The sequence below is a fragment of the Triplophysa dalaica genome, chromosome 19, assembly GCF_015846415.1.
Source record: "Triplophysa dalaica isolate WHDGS20190420 chromosome 19, ASM1584641v1, whole genome shotgun sequence".
Classification (NCBI taxonomy): domain Eukaryota; kingdom Metazoa; phylum Chordata; class Actinopteri; order Cypriniformes; family Nemacheilidae; genus Triplophysa; species Triplophysa dalaica.
This window is the reverse complement of record NC_079560.1, coordinates 3586916-3599124: the sequence shown is the minus strand read 5'-3', so window position 1 is coordinate 3599124 and position 12209 is coordinate 3586916. Positions and strand designations below refer to the sequence as shown.

Here is a 12209-nt window from a genome sequence, read left to right as displayed (position 1 = left end):
AAACACTTGTATTAGAAGAACACAAACAAAGCGCTGAGATAATAGCCTCTCATTAGTGTGCTTAGGCAATTAAAGTTGTCCTTTACATAACGCTCTCTGTCACGCTGACACACAAAGAGCTCCTGCGAAAAACCATCTCAATTATTCACATTCCTTCAGCAAACAGTGTGACCCATGTATGTGGACACTGGAATAATTCAGATGAGATGGCCGATCAAATGGAGACACCTGTGAAAAATCTGTTGAAGTCCCTGAAAAAAAGAAGAACAGCATATGGTGGTTAGGTATTTTTTGAAGCATGGTAGCTGGTTTGTGCTGGTTTAAGCTGGTCATTTGCTGGTTTAAACTGGTCAAGTGTTAAGGACCAGCTTAAAGGGATACTTCACCCAAAAAAGTAATTTCTGTCATAATTTACTCACCTTCGAGTGTTCCAAATCTGTATACATTTATTTGTTCTTGGAAGAATGTTTATATCAAGATAGATTTTGCCCCCCGTTGACTCCCATAGTAGGAGAATTCAGTTGAACACAAAAGAAGATATTTTGAGGAATGTAGGACAGCAAATAGTTCTGGGGCACTTTTGACAACCATTGTATTTTTCCTACTATGGAAGGCAATGGGGGGCAAAATCTGTCTGGTTGTAAGCATTCTTCTAAATATCTTTCTCTGTGTTCATCAGAACAAAGAAGATTTGGAACAACTCCAAGGTAAGTAAATGATGACAGAATTTTAATTGGTTATAGTAAACCAGCACAAACCAGCTACCGTGCTTCATATACCTAACCGGCATATTCCTTTTTTTTCAAAAGGGGTATACATAAATAATATACTCCTCTGCCATAACTAGTTTATATTTTGACTCAAAATCTTTTGAAATCTTTTCATCTTCCCATCTCTCTCGCATGGTGGGTTGTGATGGCAACATGCAGAGTCTATCATTTCTCAAAGGCTGTAACACACTTGTTCATTTATTTCTCTCTCCTCCCTGATCAGCATGAGGCTAAATCGTACTGGACATCATGGTCCGCCTCCCTCCTCGAACCCTGACCCCTCAAGCTCTCTCCAGCTTCACGTCCACGGATCTCTTTTATCACTCACTAATCTACATTTAACTTTCATTCTGTCACATATAGTCTCTCTTTTTTTTAAATGATAGTCTCTCTATCCTGAAGAATGTGCACGAATATAAAACAATAATAGGAATTATCTTTAAATATTTTGGTGATTAATGAATAAGCGATTCAGATACTGAGGGACTCGAGGCCAAACACAAAAAACTGTGTGCAGATGATCCGAGAGTTTGACATCTCACAATTTTCTACATTATCAGCGAAATCCTGTGCTGGCAGATGCAGTACTGCAGTTTTAATCACAAGTCTCTCTGATAGAGTCAGTACCAAGCCAAGCAGCACCATAAAGAAACTTTAAATGTGAAAAATTAAGAATTACAGAATTAATTCTTCACAATTCATACTTTACAGAATTAAAAATAAGTCTCTAATGAAGGTAGTACTGAACTAAATAATGAATTTACCGTAAATCTAATCTTGTAACATGACGTTTACACCTTCAGGGATTCAATTCTTTGATAAAAAAATGAGTCACAAAGCGTTCATGTGGCTTTTGAAGACTTGAAATATGACAGAGACACCTTGAAACTGCAAAATATCCCTTTCCTTCTGAAACTTTGTATCTCCATATTTTGTGTTTTAATTTAGCCATAAAGCATTATTATTAGTCATCCTTTGTCACAGCGTTTTGCAAATATCTAAGCGATAAAAAAAGTGCCTATACAATGTTTTTTCTATTTCCTGAAAAACAGTGAATTTTGACATCTGAGGTTTCGGAACGATAGCGACAATATATATTTGGATTTAGATATGACATAAAAAGGCACACATGATTTTGAATAAAATGAAAACGTTATTGTAATTGTGGATTACACAAAGTACAAAATTACGGCACAATAAATATTCTGTAATAGCTATTATTATTTAAGCACACTGACGATTAAAGCTAATCTACGAAAACAGCACAGAGAAGCCTGAACATGTTGCCAGGTTGTTTTGATCATGCAGTGCTGTTGGATTTACCACTGTCGAGAGACTAACGCTTATGTAAGGATGTGTTAGGACAACACAACTAACAAACAGCTCAGTAATTATATAAACAAACAACAAACCAATAACGGCACCATCTGTGATCTGTCAAACCAAGACCTGAAACACGAAGGCCTCCCTATATGAAAAACAGCAACCGGATTATGGGAATTGTAGTTCAAGGCATCTATGATACTGAAGGGCTGAAGAGTTTTGTTCAGTTGATTAAAGACCCCATACTTCCCTTTTGAAGAGAAGCAGGGAGGTCAAACATAAAAGTGAAAAGCAGGTGGTGGACTTTCTTCTCGCTGCTGGCTGCAGTGTTCAGTAATATCAAACTCAATCCCAGCAGCCTTTGTTTCAAGTATCTCAAAACCATCAGCCTGCGTGGAAACATTCTCCTCAAGGGCTGAAGTATCACTGAAAATCACAGCACTGAAAACAAACCTTTAACAAAGTATAGAAGAAAAAACACGGAACAAAACATAATGGATAGGGTGTGTATTAAGATTCTGTTTCTTGACTGAGCTGGCTATTAAAAATCAAGTTCTATTTCTCTGAAGGAGACATAATAAAACAGCCAAATGAATGAGAGGGTGACTCAGAAATAAAGAGACATAAAGGAAGTCACTCAGCAGGTGGAGCTTTGTGTCAACCCCGCCCATCTTTTGCATAATTACATGCCCAATGAGCATCCTGTGACTCCACATGGGCAACAACAAATGACATCATCCATCACATGTTGGAACACATGATAACAAAAAGCCCCCAAGATTCACAGACGATTAATTTAGATGCCTCGAAAAATTTACAATGTAAGCAAATTTATATACATTACAAAAAATCTGCCTGGTGGAAAATGACATTTAGATATGATTTTATTAGTTTATGGCATAGATAGTGCTACATTAGCCTTTATTGTTATCATTATTCATAAAGCCTCTTCAATAAGAAATAAACTCAAGGAATGAGCGCAAAGCAAGAAATTTGTGGATATGTAAATGTCGCCGATACCAGCAGATTGCTAATTTCTGAAACCATTCCAACAGCATCTATTTCTCTGAGCGTGCTAGCATGCGTTGATGTCCTTCACGATCTCTTTACAAATAGCTTAGGCCTGTAACACACACAATTTAACTGCAGAATGTGGACCTGCGATAGACACTGAGATGGCTTACCCGCGGTTCACAAATCACAACCACAACCAGCAAGAGACCAGACCGGCTAGTTGCTCCCACACCTGAAATATTAACTGTCCCTTCTGTGCACGACAGAGAGGAAAATTATGATTTTGCATTCCCAACAAGTTTTTCAACAACTACGGTTAGAGACTTCAACCTTTTTAATCTCTGCTTTTCAAAGACTTCAAGAGAATGTGGACCATCAAATCCATAACACGTTGATTTTGACATTCAATAAAGCGTCTTATATTCCAAAATAGCAAAAGATTGTGTGGTAACAATTACTAATTCATATAAAATTAAATATTGATAATAAATCTAATCAATGGACAAAACTTATATTGCTATGGATTAGATTTGTTATCTTGCTGTTAATTTGTATTTTATTGTATTTTATTTTATACTTTACTGTATTTTATGATTGTTTTGTACAGAACTTTGGTCAGTGTAAGCTCAATTTAAATAAATCAAATAATCAATAAGCTCTATAAGTAAAATTGACTTATTATTAAATAACTTCTATCTCCAAGGTACCATAAATTACATTTTCAACCTGCCAAATTTTCAAAGCAAACATGTATCTGTTGTCTACAGGACATATGTTTTCATAGCTGTCTATAAATGACCATTAGGAGACAGATCCTTATAAAAACAGTGACCATCCGCTAGAGCCGAGGACAGTTTGCACAGAGAAATCATTTTCCGAAGCGTTCAACTCGCATGCAGCATGATGCCAGTTTCTCAAGGCTCTCCTTTAATAATTCATTCTCAAGATGATTCTCTTATCTTTCAAAATGTCAGCACACGCAGAGAATACAACATTTTAGATGAACGGGACAGACTTTGACACATGAACCGAGCTTAGGCAGGACACCAACTGGATTAAACAATAGAGACACAATGAGAAAGCCTAATTGCCCATATGTGTCTTTTTGGGGAGCTATGGATGGTGCATTCTCCTTCGAATAATCTACTTCCAAGCCCTGAAGATTGTTTTTTTTAATAAAAAACACTCCTATGTTTTTTAATTAATGTGTTAATAGGTTAAGTTAATATGGGCCACATTGCACCAATGCCTCAAAACAATGACAGTTTTTTATTGTAATTGAAAAATGGTCATTTTCAACTATAAGTGAGAATAAATTATATAACTTAATAAAAACCAGTAAATCTACAGTATAGTTATTTTACAAATAAGTACCTTCTGTTTGCTACTCACATGAAAAAAAAAACATCAACCCGGTACCCCTCACCTCAGATCCCACTCCAAGAGCACTTTCAAAACATATCCAATAAAATCAATAGTCTTAGGATATGGAATTAATGTGCTTCTTGCGCAAGAATAACACTGAATTAAATTAAATGTTTTTTTGTATTACAAGAGTAGCTTGCTGTATTTCAACAGCCTACAGAAATACAAATACATGCATAAAAATATTTCTGCATTTCCATTTAAATGTTTTGACCCCATATCGAACAAATTGAGATCATAAGCATCTATTTTGTAACAAAGGCATGGTATGATGCAGGTCTGCGAGTGATGCAGGAAAAAAACAATGGATGGATATGCGGGTAAACACCGGAGAAATCCGGTCAGTTTCGGGTCTGATCGTCCTCGTGCCCAGCGACAATCGTGACCGATCATTTATTTTCTTTGCCACAAAGGCATTGACTTCATTAACCTTCAGCGATCAATATGCATCACCCCACCCTTCAGGTTCCCCGCATCAACATCCCTCACCGACCGACCTACCATTCCGTGCCAGATGCCCGACGATCCCGGTCCGGTGACAGTCTAGTCCTATTCAAAACATTCCAGCACGCGACGGTTTTAAAGATCACGATGATGACGAAAAACTGTCAAACGGAAATAAACGTTAATAAAATGAAAGCAGAGAGTGGATGTCTGCGTTGCGATGCTGAATCACTGCGCGCTCACCGTCCTGCGACCATTGTGCTGCAGGATGCTGCTTGTACCATTAATGGATCCTACCAGCATAGGGATGGGAAAGGGGGGCGGAGACGGGTTGCCGTGGCAACCGGAGGGAGCACGTAATGACGTCAAAGCCAGGGGTGAGGAGATTTAGAGGAGCGTGAGTAGATTGGTGCGCTTTTGCACATGACCGCCGACTGGGCGTTTGGAGGCGGGCGGAGAAGAGCGGCATCCCAGAGCATCCGACTCGTTGGAGCGGTTCAGTGGTTCTTTCGAGTAAGGACAGCACACATCCCAATACAACAGCAAGGCCTTATAATAAACTTAGTAAAATACTAGAAATAAAATACGATTTTTTAAGTTGTTAAGAGTTTTAAGTTTTATGCTATTGACTTGTTAACTGGCCACCGATGCTGTGATTGCCATAATTAAATAACTTTGAATAGAAATAGGGCTACATTTGAATCTAGGTGTTTTTAAAATCATCGCGTTCAAGAAGTTCTTGCGCTGATTCCCAATGGCTAAACGATTCGGTTCATATGAATTATTGAAACGACTCGATTCAAAACAATGATTCATTTGAATATTACTAACTGCAAGTGCCGTGTTGTAGCTGAATGCAGTCATTGGGCCTGTTAAAACTGCGTAGTGGGCCAGAGAGACTATCTGTTTGTACATCAATAATAATCTGTATGCATGATCTAGTTATATTCAAACATTTTTGCCCCCTATTGACATTATCCTGATGGTTTGTCCTGTTTTTTTCCTCATAACCTTGCAGTCAGCTGTGTAGGGGTAGAAAAACATCAAGCATGAATTTATGATCATTATAAAACACCTTTTACAATCGGTTGTTGTGTTTTATAGGCCTACCTGAACTTCAACATCTTTGTGCGTCTTCACCTTGGAGACCTGCAGATGAAATGATTGGCAGCTCAGCTGTCATTGTCATATCCGTGAAGAACATGATAAATATGTGAGGTGCTCTGGGCATCAATCTCACGATTTCTCATCTTACAAAAACTGAATTTGTGTTCTTGAATAAACTGGTATCGTATCTCTCCACATTCAGGACTGTCTCTCCAACGAGCTTTGCATTACAATGTCCTGACCCCGATTTCTTTTAGTCAAACCCCCCTTCTCCTCTCTCTCAACTTTCACACCCCTACACCTTTCCGCATATGAAGCTTTTTAATCATCTTGATTATTGTATTTTTAAAAGTGTAAACATTTCACACAACTGAACAAGTTCTTATCATCCAGACATCTCTTCATGTTATATTCATGTCTTTTACTAACTACATGAGAATGAGAATGACCACGATCCACTCTGAAACTCAAGCACATTCCAGAAAATCTTTACGTAATATCATTATGGAAATTATCGACCTTTTACTGCACACATTGCCAATGCTGTCCAGGGCATGTTAAAAAGAACACACATTGACTGAAATCCATAGGCTACATTTAATCTCCTAGAGTCGAGGTCTCTTTTTCAAAAGGAATCAAATACATATTTCATGATGGTCCTTTTTGATCCCTTCGAGAACAATCTTCCCAAGATATATGTTTTTAGACAAAAACATATATAAAAATAAGTCAGCTGGTTCACAATAAACTGATCTGAAACCACCAGTCCTCATAAATCTTCATATACAAACTGCCAAGAAATGTTACATTTTAATATTCGTTATTTCCATATTCACTTCTCAGACAACACACAAAATACCAAAATATAAACCTTAAATGTGCTGTAAATAGTTTGGAATTAAAGTGTTTGCAAAATGCACAAATGTAAATGAATAATTACACGATAATTCCACTAGAGGGCGTATCTTGTATTGTAAATGTAAATGAAACTCAAGTCTGTGCAAAAGGAAGCTTTCGGGCTTTATTACTTCCTGACAAAGTGAGAATCGACTCCTAGCTAGTGAAGTCTCGAAAAGTAAACAGTCAACTGCTGAAGGACACTGATAAGATATTCAGTGATGTTTTCAGAATCATTTGTCCTTTCTGAGTTTACTTTTCTACATACTGCTTGAATAATGCATAAGCTGTGCCATTAGCTAAACTGATTTTTTGGGGGGATCCTCACATACAGCCAGAAAGCACAAAGATGTGAAATATCATCAAAATCTAATTTACCGTAATGTATATTGTGACAAACGTCAACATTTCTGGTGAGAAGCACATGGCAGTTGAGTTATTGAAATATATACAAATGTTTTTCATTATCTCGGAAAAGTATAGCTGTTGTAGTTCTAGGAAATTGATATTTACATACTGGAGTCAGGATGACCGTTATCATCAATATTTTTCATATGAATACATTACAATAACTGCCTCATTGCTTTTCATATCAAGCGTTTCCATGTTTCCCATGATGAATGAAGCAGAAGACATAGAAATTAAAGAAATGCAACATTAAACAATTGAACCTTAGAGAGTGTATCTGGACATTTTCTTCAATTATAAACTAAACTGTTAAAACGTTTGACCAGGTATACGTAAAATACGATACTTTGGTAACATAAACCAGTTTGTGTGCATTCAATTATGTCAAATATATCAGAAGTAACCATACTTTTTACATTACACAAATAAAAGTGCATCTGAAGGTCTACCGGAAGAGCATGATGTTGGCAATGCCAAGGTCCTGAGTTCAAATTCCACGCAATTCCAGGCAAAGCTTTATAGCCGTGTTGTGCTTCAGATATTAATTTGCCAAATTTGAAAGATATTTTAAGGACTAAATCAGTTAACTCAAGCAAAAGCAAACTATGGAACACTCAAAGACATTTTGGGTCTGAAAGTAACTGTGTAATACGGCATGAAAAGGTTCTTTACATAAGAAGCTAAATTCCACAAGGTTTAACATATGCACTTGAATCAGATATCTGAGATCAGACAGATTAAACCGTATTTACCTCCTGCATACTTCTAAGTCTTTAAGGAGTATAACCACAGTTAGACTGTATAGAGCGACTGATGGTCTCAAGTTGAAGTATTTATGCTGTTTTATAGGAAAGTTTGTTCTCTAGTAGACTGCAGCTTTCCTCCGAGGTGTAGCAAAAGTGCAAAGGGAAGCATATTTGTAAAACCCAGGGCAAGCAATTATCAAACCCACCAATCAAGTCTGTCTTTCCTCCTCCCCTTTCCTTTCCGGCATCCCCACAGAGGGTTTAATGGCCTGGTTGGGAGCCAGCAGCGTTTCTGCAGCAATGCCCTGTAGGTACAAACTACCCAAACCTGGGACGGAGAGGGCAAATTCAATCCTGGTCGAACACATGGTGGAACGTTTTTAGAAACTAATAAAAACTATATGAGAAATGTCCAGTCGTCTGTGCATCACAGGACACAAAAGTATCTGAGTGTAAAAATAAGACTCAACAAAATTTAGTGCTAGTCGAAATAACGGGGAACAGATCGCGACAATGACTTTTTTAGGCTTTTCTCAAAATAAATTTTAAATCATTCTTTAATAAAAAGAGCCATTAAGCAAGACACCCAGACAAGAGATTATTGAAGACATTATAAGTAAGATAAGGGAAAGTACCGCATCAAAACCGACTTGGTTCATTTGCAATGCATCATGGAAGTGGGAGGTTTCTGGTTCGCTCTGTTGCCGTGATTTTAGTTTCCATGGAATCAGTGACTTCTCTGATTGGTGGATCTCTCTTTAGCATAATGGATAGTATATTGTTAACTGGGAATTTGTCTGTTTTGTTTACAAATAATCAATAAAAATGTGTTTTTCTGTAGGGAAAATTGAGACTTTCTGCACGCTTCTGTTTTGCTCTGTACCTCTGATTCTCAACATCCTGGTTGAACATTTCCGTGTGCTTCATCTCATATAATTCTATTTCTCCTCATAATCCTACTCCTCAGGGCCCTCCTGAACCATCTAACCACCACCTCCTTTTGCCCCACTTTTCGTAGGTGGGCACACCACACCCGAAAACAAAAATCCTGCGGTGTGTTTTAAAATAGCCTTGTTCTGCCTTTCACCGGATTCTGTTGTGGAGGGAGAAAATGTCGGTGCTGTAACACGCTACCTCGGAGTGACATTTGGTTCATCCATAACCTGCTATTTGTGGCTTAGAACTTCATTTTTGCCTTCTTAGTCATATGAGTGGTGCTAACTCACTGTTTCTCTAACACACACCCTTCCTTTCCTGTGAACCCAAAAATGAACATCAAGTAAACCATTACGATGGTAAACACACTGCTCACTGTCTTTCAATTCATGACTTGTCATTGATGCGCTTGTGTGTTTCTTTCAATAAGGGATGCACGATAAATGATCGTCCATTTAAGTATTGCCGATAAATGGATGTTTTTGATGTTATCGGTATAATAAAATTTGGGCCGACACATTATAGCCGATAAATCATATATCATTTCCTCTGATTAAACTTCTTCAGCTGCAAGCTGCTTACAGTTAAAATCAACAGTACTTTCTGTCATGATAATTCACTGTTAGCAAAACATTGCTGATTTAGGTACAGTAAGTAGATATTAATGAATGTTTAAATTATATGAACTACATCTATAATTTCTTTATCAAATAAAAATTATACCAGAAAAGTTTAAAGGTTAAAGAATAATTAACTAGTATAAAGTAGTCTTGGTATGTGATATTCAGGTAGAAAAGAGAACTAATGGTTACCTTGTTTTCTGCAGTGAATGTTTTCAAATCCACTTTTTGCTTTTTTTTCATTCATAGGACTTGTATATTAATATTTAAATACTGTACATCGTCTAATATATCGGTTATCGGCTCCAATGTTAAATAATTTTTCGTTAATCGTTATCGGCCAAAATGTACATATTTTTGCATCCCTCCTTTCTGTTTTGATCAAAACGTTTACAGCCACCTGCAACCTTCCTGGGGTCACATCAAGTGAAGTACGTTCCATACAGACCAAGTAGGGGTCAATAAAGACACGTGATGAGAGCAAGGGGGTGAAATGAGGGCAGAAAAGAGTTTAGGAAGGAGGGGGAATGCTGGGGTTTGGGGGTTATCTCATTCCTGTGCAGCTCTCAGGCAACACTACGAGCAAAAAGATAGTAAGCATATCCACAGAACACTGTAACGAACTCATAGACAAAACGATTTTGGATTTGTTTCACACCTATTGTGACCTTCTGCAACAGTGACGAACATTCCAGACGTAGAAAAAATAATAGCAATTTACATCATATTTACGATAATATGTTTGGTTAATCTTCCAAAAGCCATTGTATCCTTACACAATTACAATTTATCTTGGTCTTACTACAGAAACTGTAGTTTTACCAAACAGTATCTGTAGTTAAACTGTGGTAATACAAATGGCACCATTTTTCATCTAAAATAAAAATGTTTAAATAAAATGGTTTATTAGAGTCTTTAAAATAATATATTTTAATATTTAATTGTTTTCTAATGTTTCTTCAAATCACGTTCGTGCCCACAAAGCAGATGGCTGATTGGAAAGAGTGATGGGCCTTGTCACTTTCTGATAAAAAAGTACGAAAACATCTTTCATTTATCTTACGCGTTTCAAATAAAGTAAACCCGCACTCGACGAGTGCACTGTGGGCAGATTTCTCGTTTTGAAGCGCTTAATATCTGGATGCGAGTCCACAGCGGACTGTGTTTCAATGTAACAACTTTTCTTGGTATTTTCCTCCCAGTGTCGGATAGTTTCTATAGAGACGCCTAGTGTTGCTGCCCGGGCGCTGGAAAGTAACCAATGAGAGGAGGGAGTGCGGGTGTCTGGTTACTCCCTCCCTCTCTCTCTCTCTCTCTCTCTCTCTCTCTCTCTCTCATGTGAGCAGGAGGTTAATGAGAGAGAAAGAGAGAGAGAGAGGGAGCGAGCAGGGCTGAAACACCGACTACAGACACGCTGTTTTTAGTTGCGCAAAATATTCCCTCCGTTTACGCACCGCCTGCAATCTGCGCATTCGCGTTTTTTAAGGATTGCGGGATTTATTTTACGGAGATCATGGACCGTATGGTCGAAACAGATCTTATGAACTAGAACCTGTTGCCAGTTCGACGGGGCTGGTTTTTCATTTCAGGTCTGCTTGTGGATGTGATGCTGGGCTCTTGTTTGCGCACTGGCTGGTAGTTGGAGAGAAGTTTGTGATCGGTAGTGCATTCATTTGAGAGGTGAGTTTGGGGTTTTGCGTCGACACTTCTGCGAAGTTTGATGTCGGAGCTTTGAAGTGCTTCTGCTTCGGTCGTACGAAGCGTTGCTTTGGCCATTAGGAGTTTGAGAAATGTTAATTTGTGATCTGTCAAATATGTAATGAAATAACACTTGTTTTTCAACTTATATTTTTCGGCGTTTAAGAGAAGGAACATGGTGGCTTTTCATACATACAGACCTTTAATAGACAAAACGGCGGTAATGTTACATCGTTTGATGGTTGGAGGGGTCTAAAGTAACCGCAGGTGTTGGATGTATCTGATAGAGGACTTCGACCACCGACGTTTATAGGCCTCTTTAACTTTTTAGTGCTATATACCAAATCGGTTTAGTTTAATGTTATTGTTTACCTTTTTTGCACATCTTTTAGGGCTGTTTGTTGGACACGTTCAGTCATTACTGTCTGGTAATGACAGAACATTTCAATTTAAGAAAAAAGTGCCATGCATGTGCTCATGCTGCCAGAATGAAGTCTTTTCTCGAAAACAATAACAATAAAGTACCATGCGTAAAACCTGCTACTTTACCAAATAATTGACATTTTCTATGACAAACTCTGGTTCATGGATACAACTTTTTCATATTTACACATTTTATAGTAATTGGGGTGGATTTCAATTTGTGTTTGCAAATGAACAGATATACAGAACACAAGTATTTAGGTATTAAAGGGCAGAACAAGCCATTTCCATCACTTGCATGTCTTTCCATAACTTGGAAACAGAAAAGGTGTTGGAACCACACAGACCGAAACCATCACTCAACCATGGTAACACCAAATGTACTTCAAAGCATTGTG

General features: G+C 37.8%; 2 protein-coding genes across 10 annotated transcripts in view; one reads left to right on the top strand and one right to left on the bottom strand.

Moving 5' to 3' along the window:
* The window catches only part of mapk10 (mitogen-activated protein kinase 10), a 47435-nt gene extending 42023 nt beyond the window's left edge, over positions 1-5412 (bottom strand). For 2 of the 9 annotated variants that reach the window (XM_056730538.1, XM_056730537.1), the window contains exon 1: positions 5034-5395. In XM_056730538.1, coding sequence (XP_056586516.1) covers positions 5034-5036 — 3 coding nt within the window. In that variant the 5' untranslated portion in view covers positions 5037-5395. Of the gene's footprint in view, positions 1-5033 lie in introns of all 9 variants that reach the window. The other 7 variants (XM_056730529.1, XM_056730536.1, XM_056730532.1 and 4 more) reach the window with 6 other exon arrangements.
* Positions 5413-11061: 5649 nt separating this feature from the next.
* The window catches only part of ptpn13 (protein tyrosine phosphatase non-receptor type 13), a 50934-nt gene continuing 49786 nt past the window's right edge, over positions 11062-12209 (top strand). Inside the window, 1 exon segment of the mRNA XM_056730642.1 lies at positions 11062-11370. The gene's annotated coding sequence lies outside the window, so the exon portion shown is untranslated.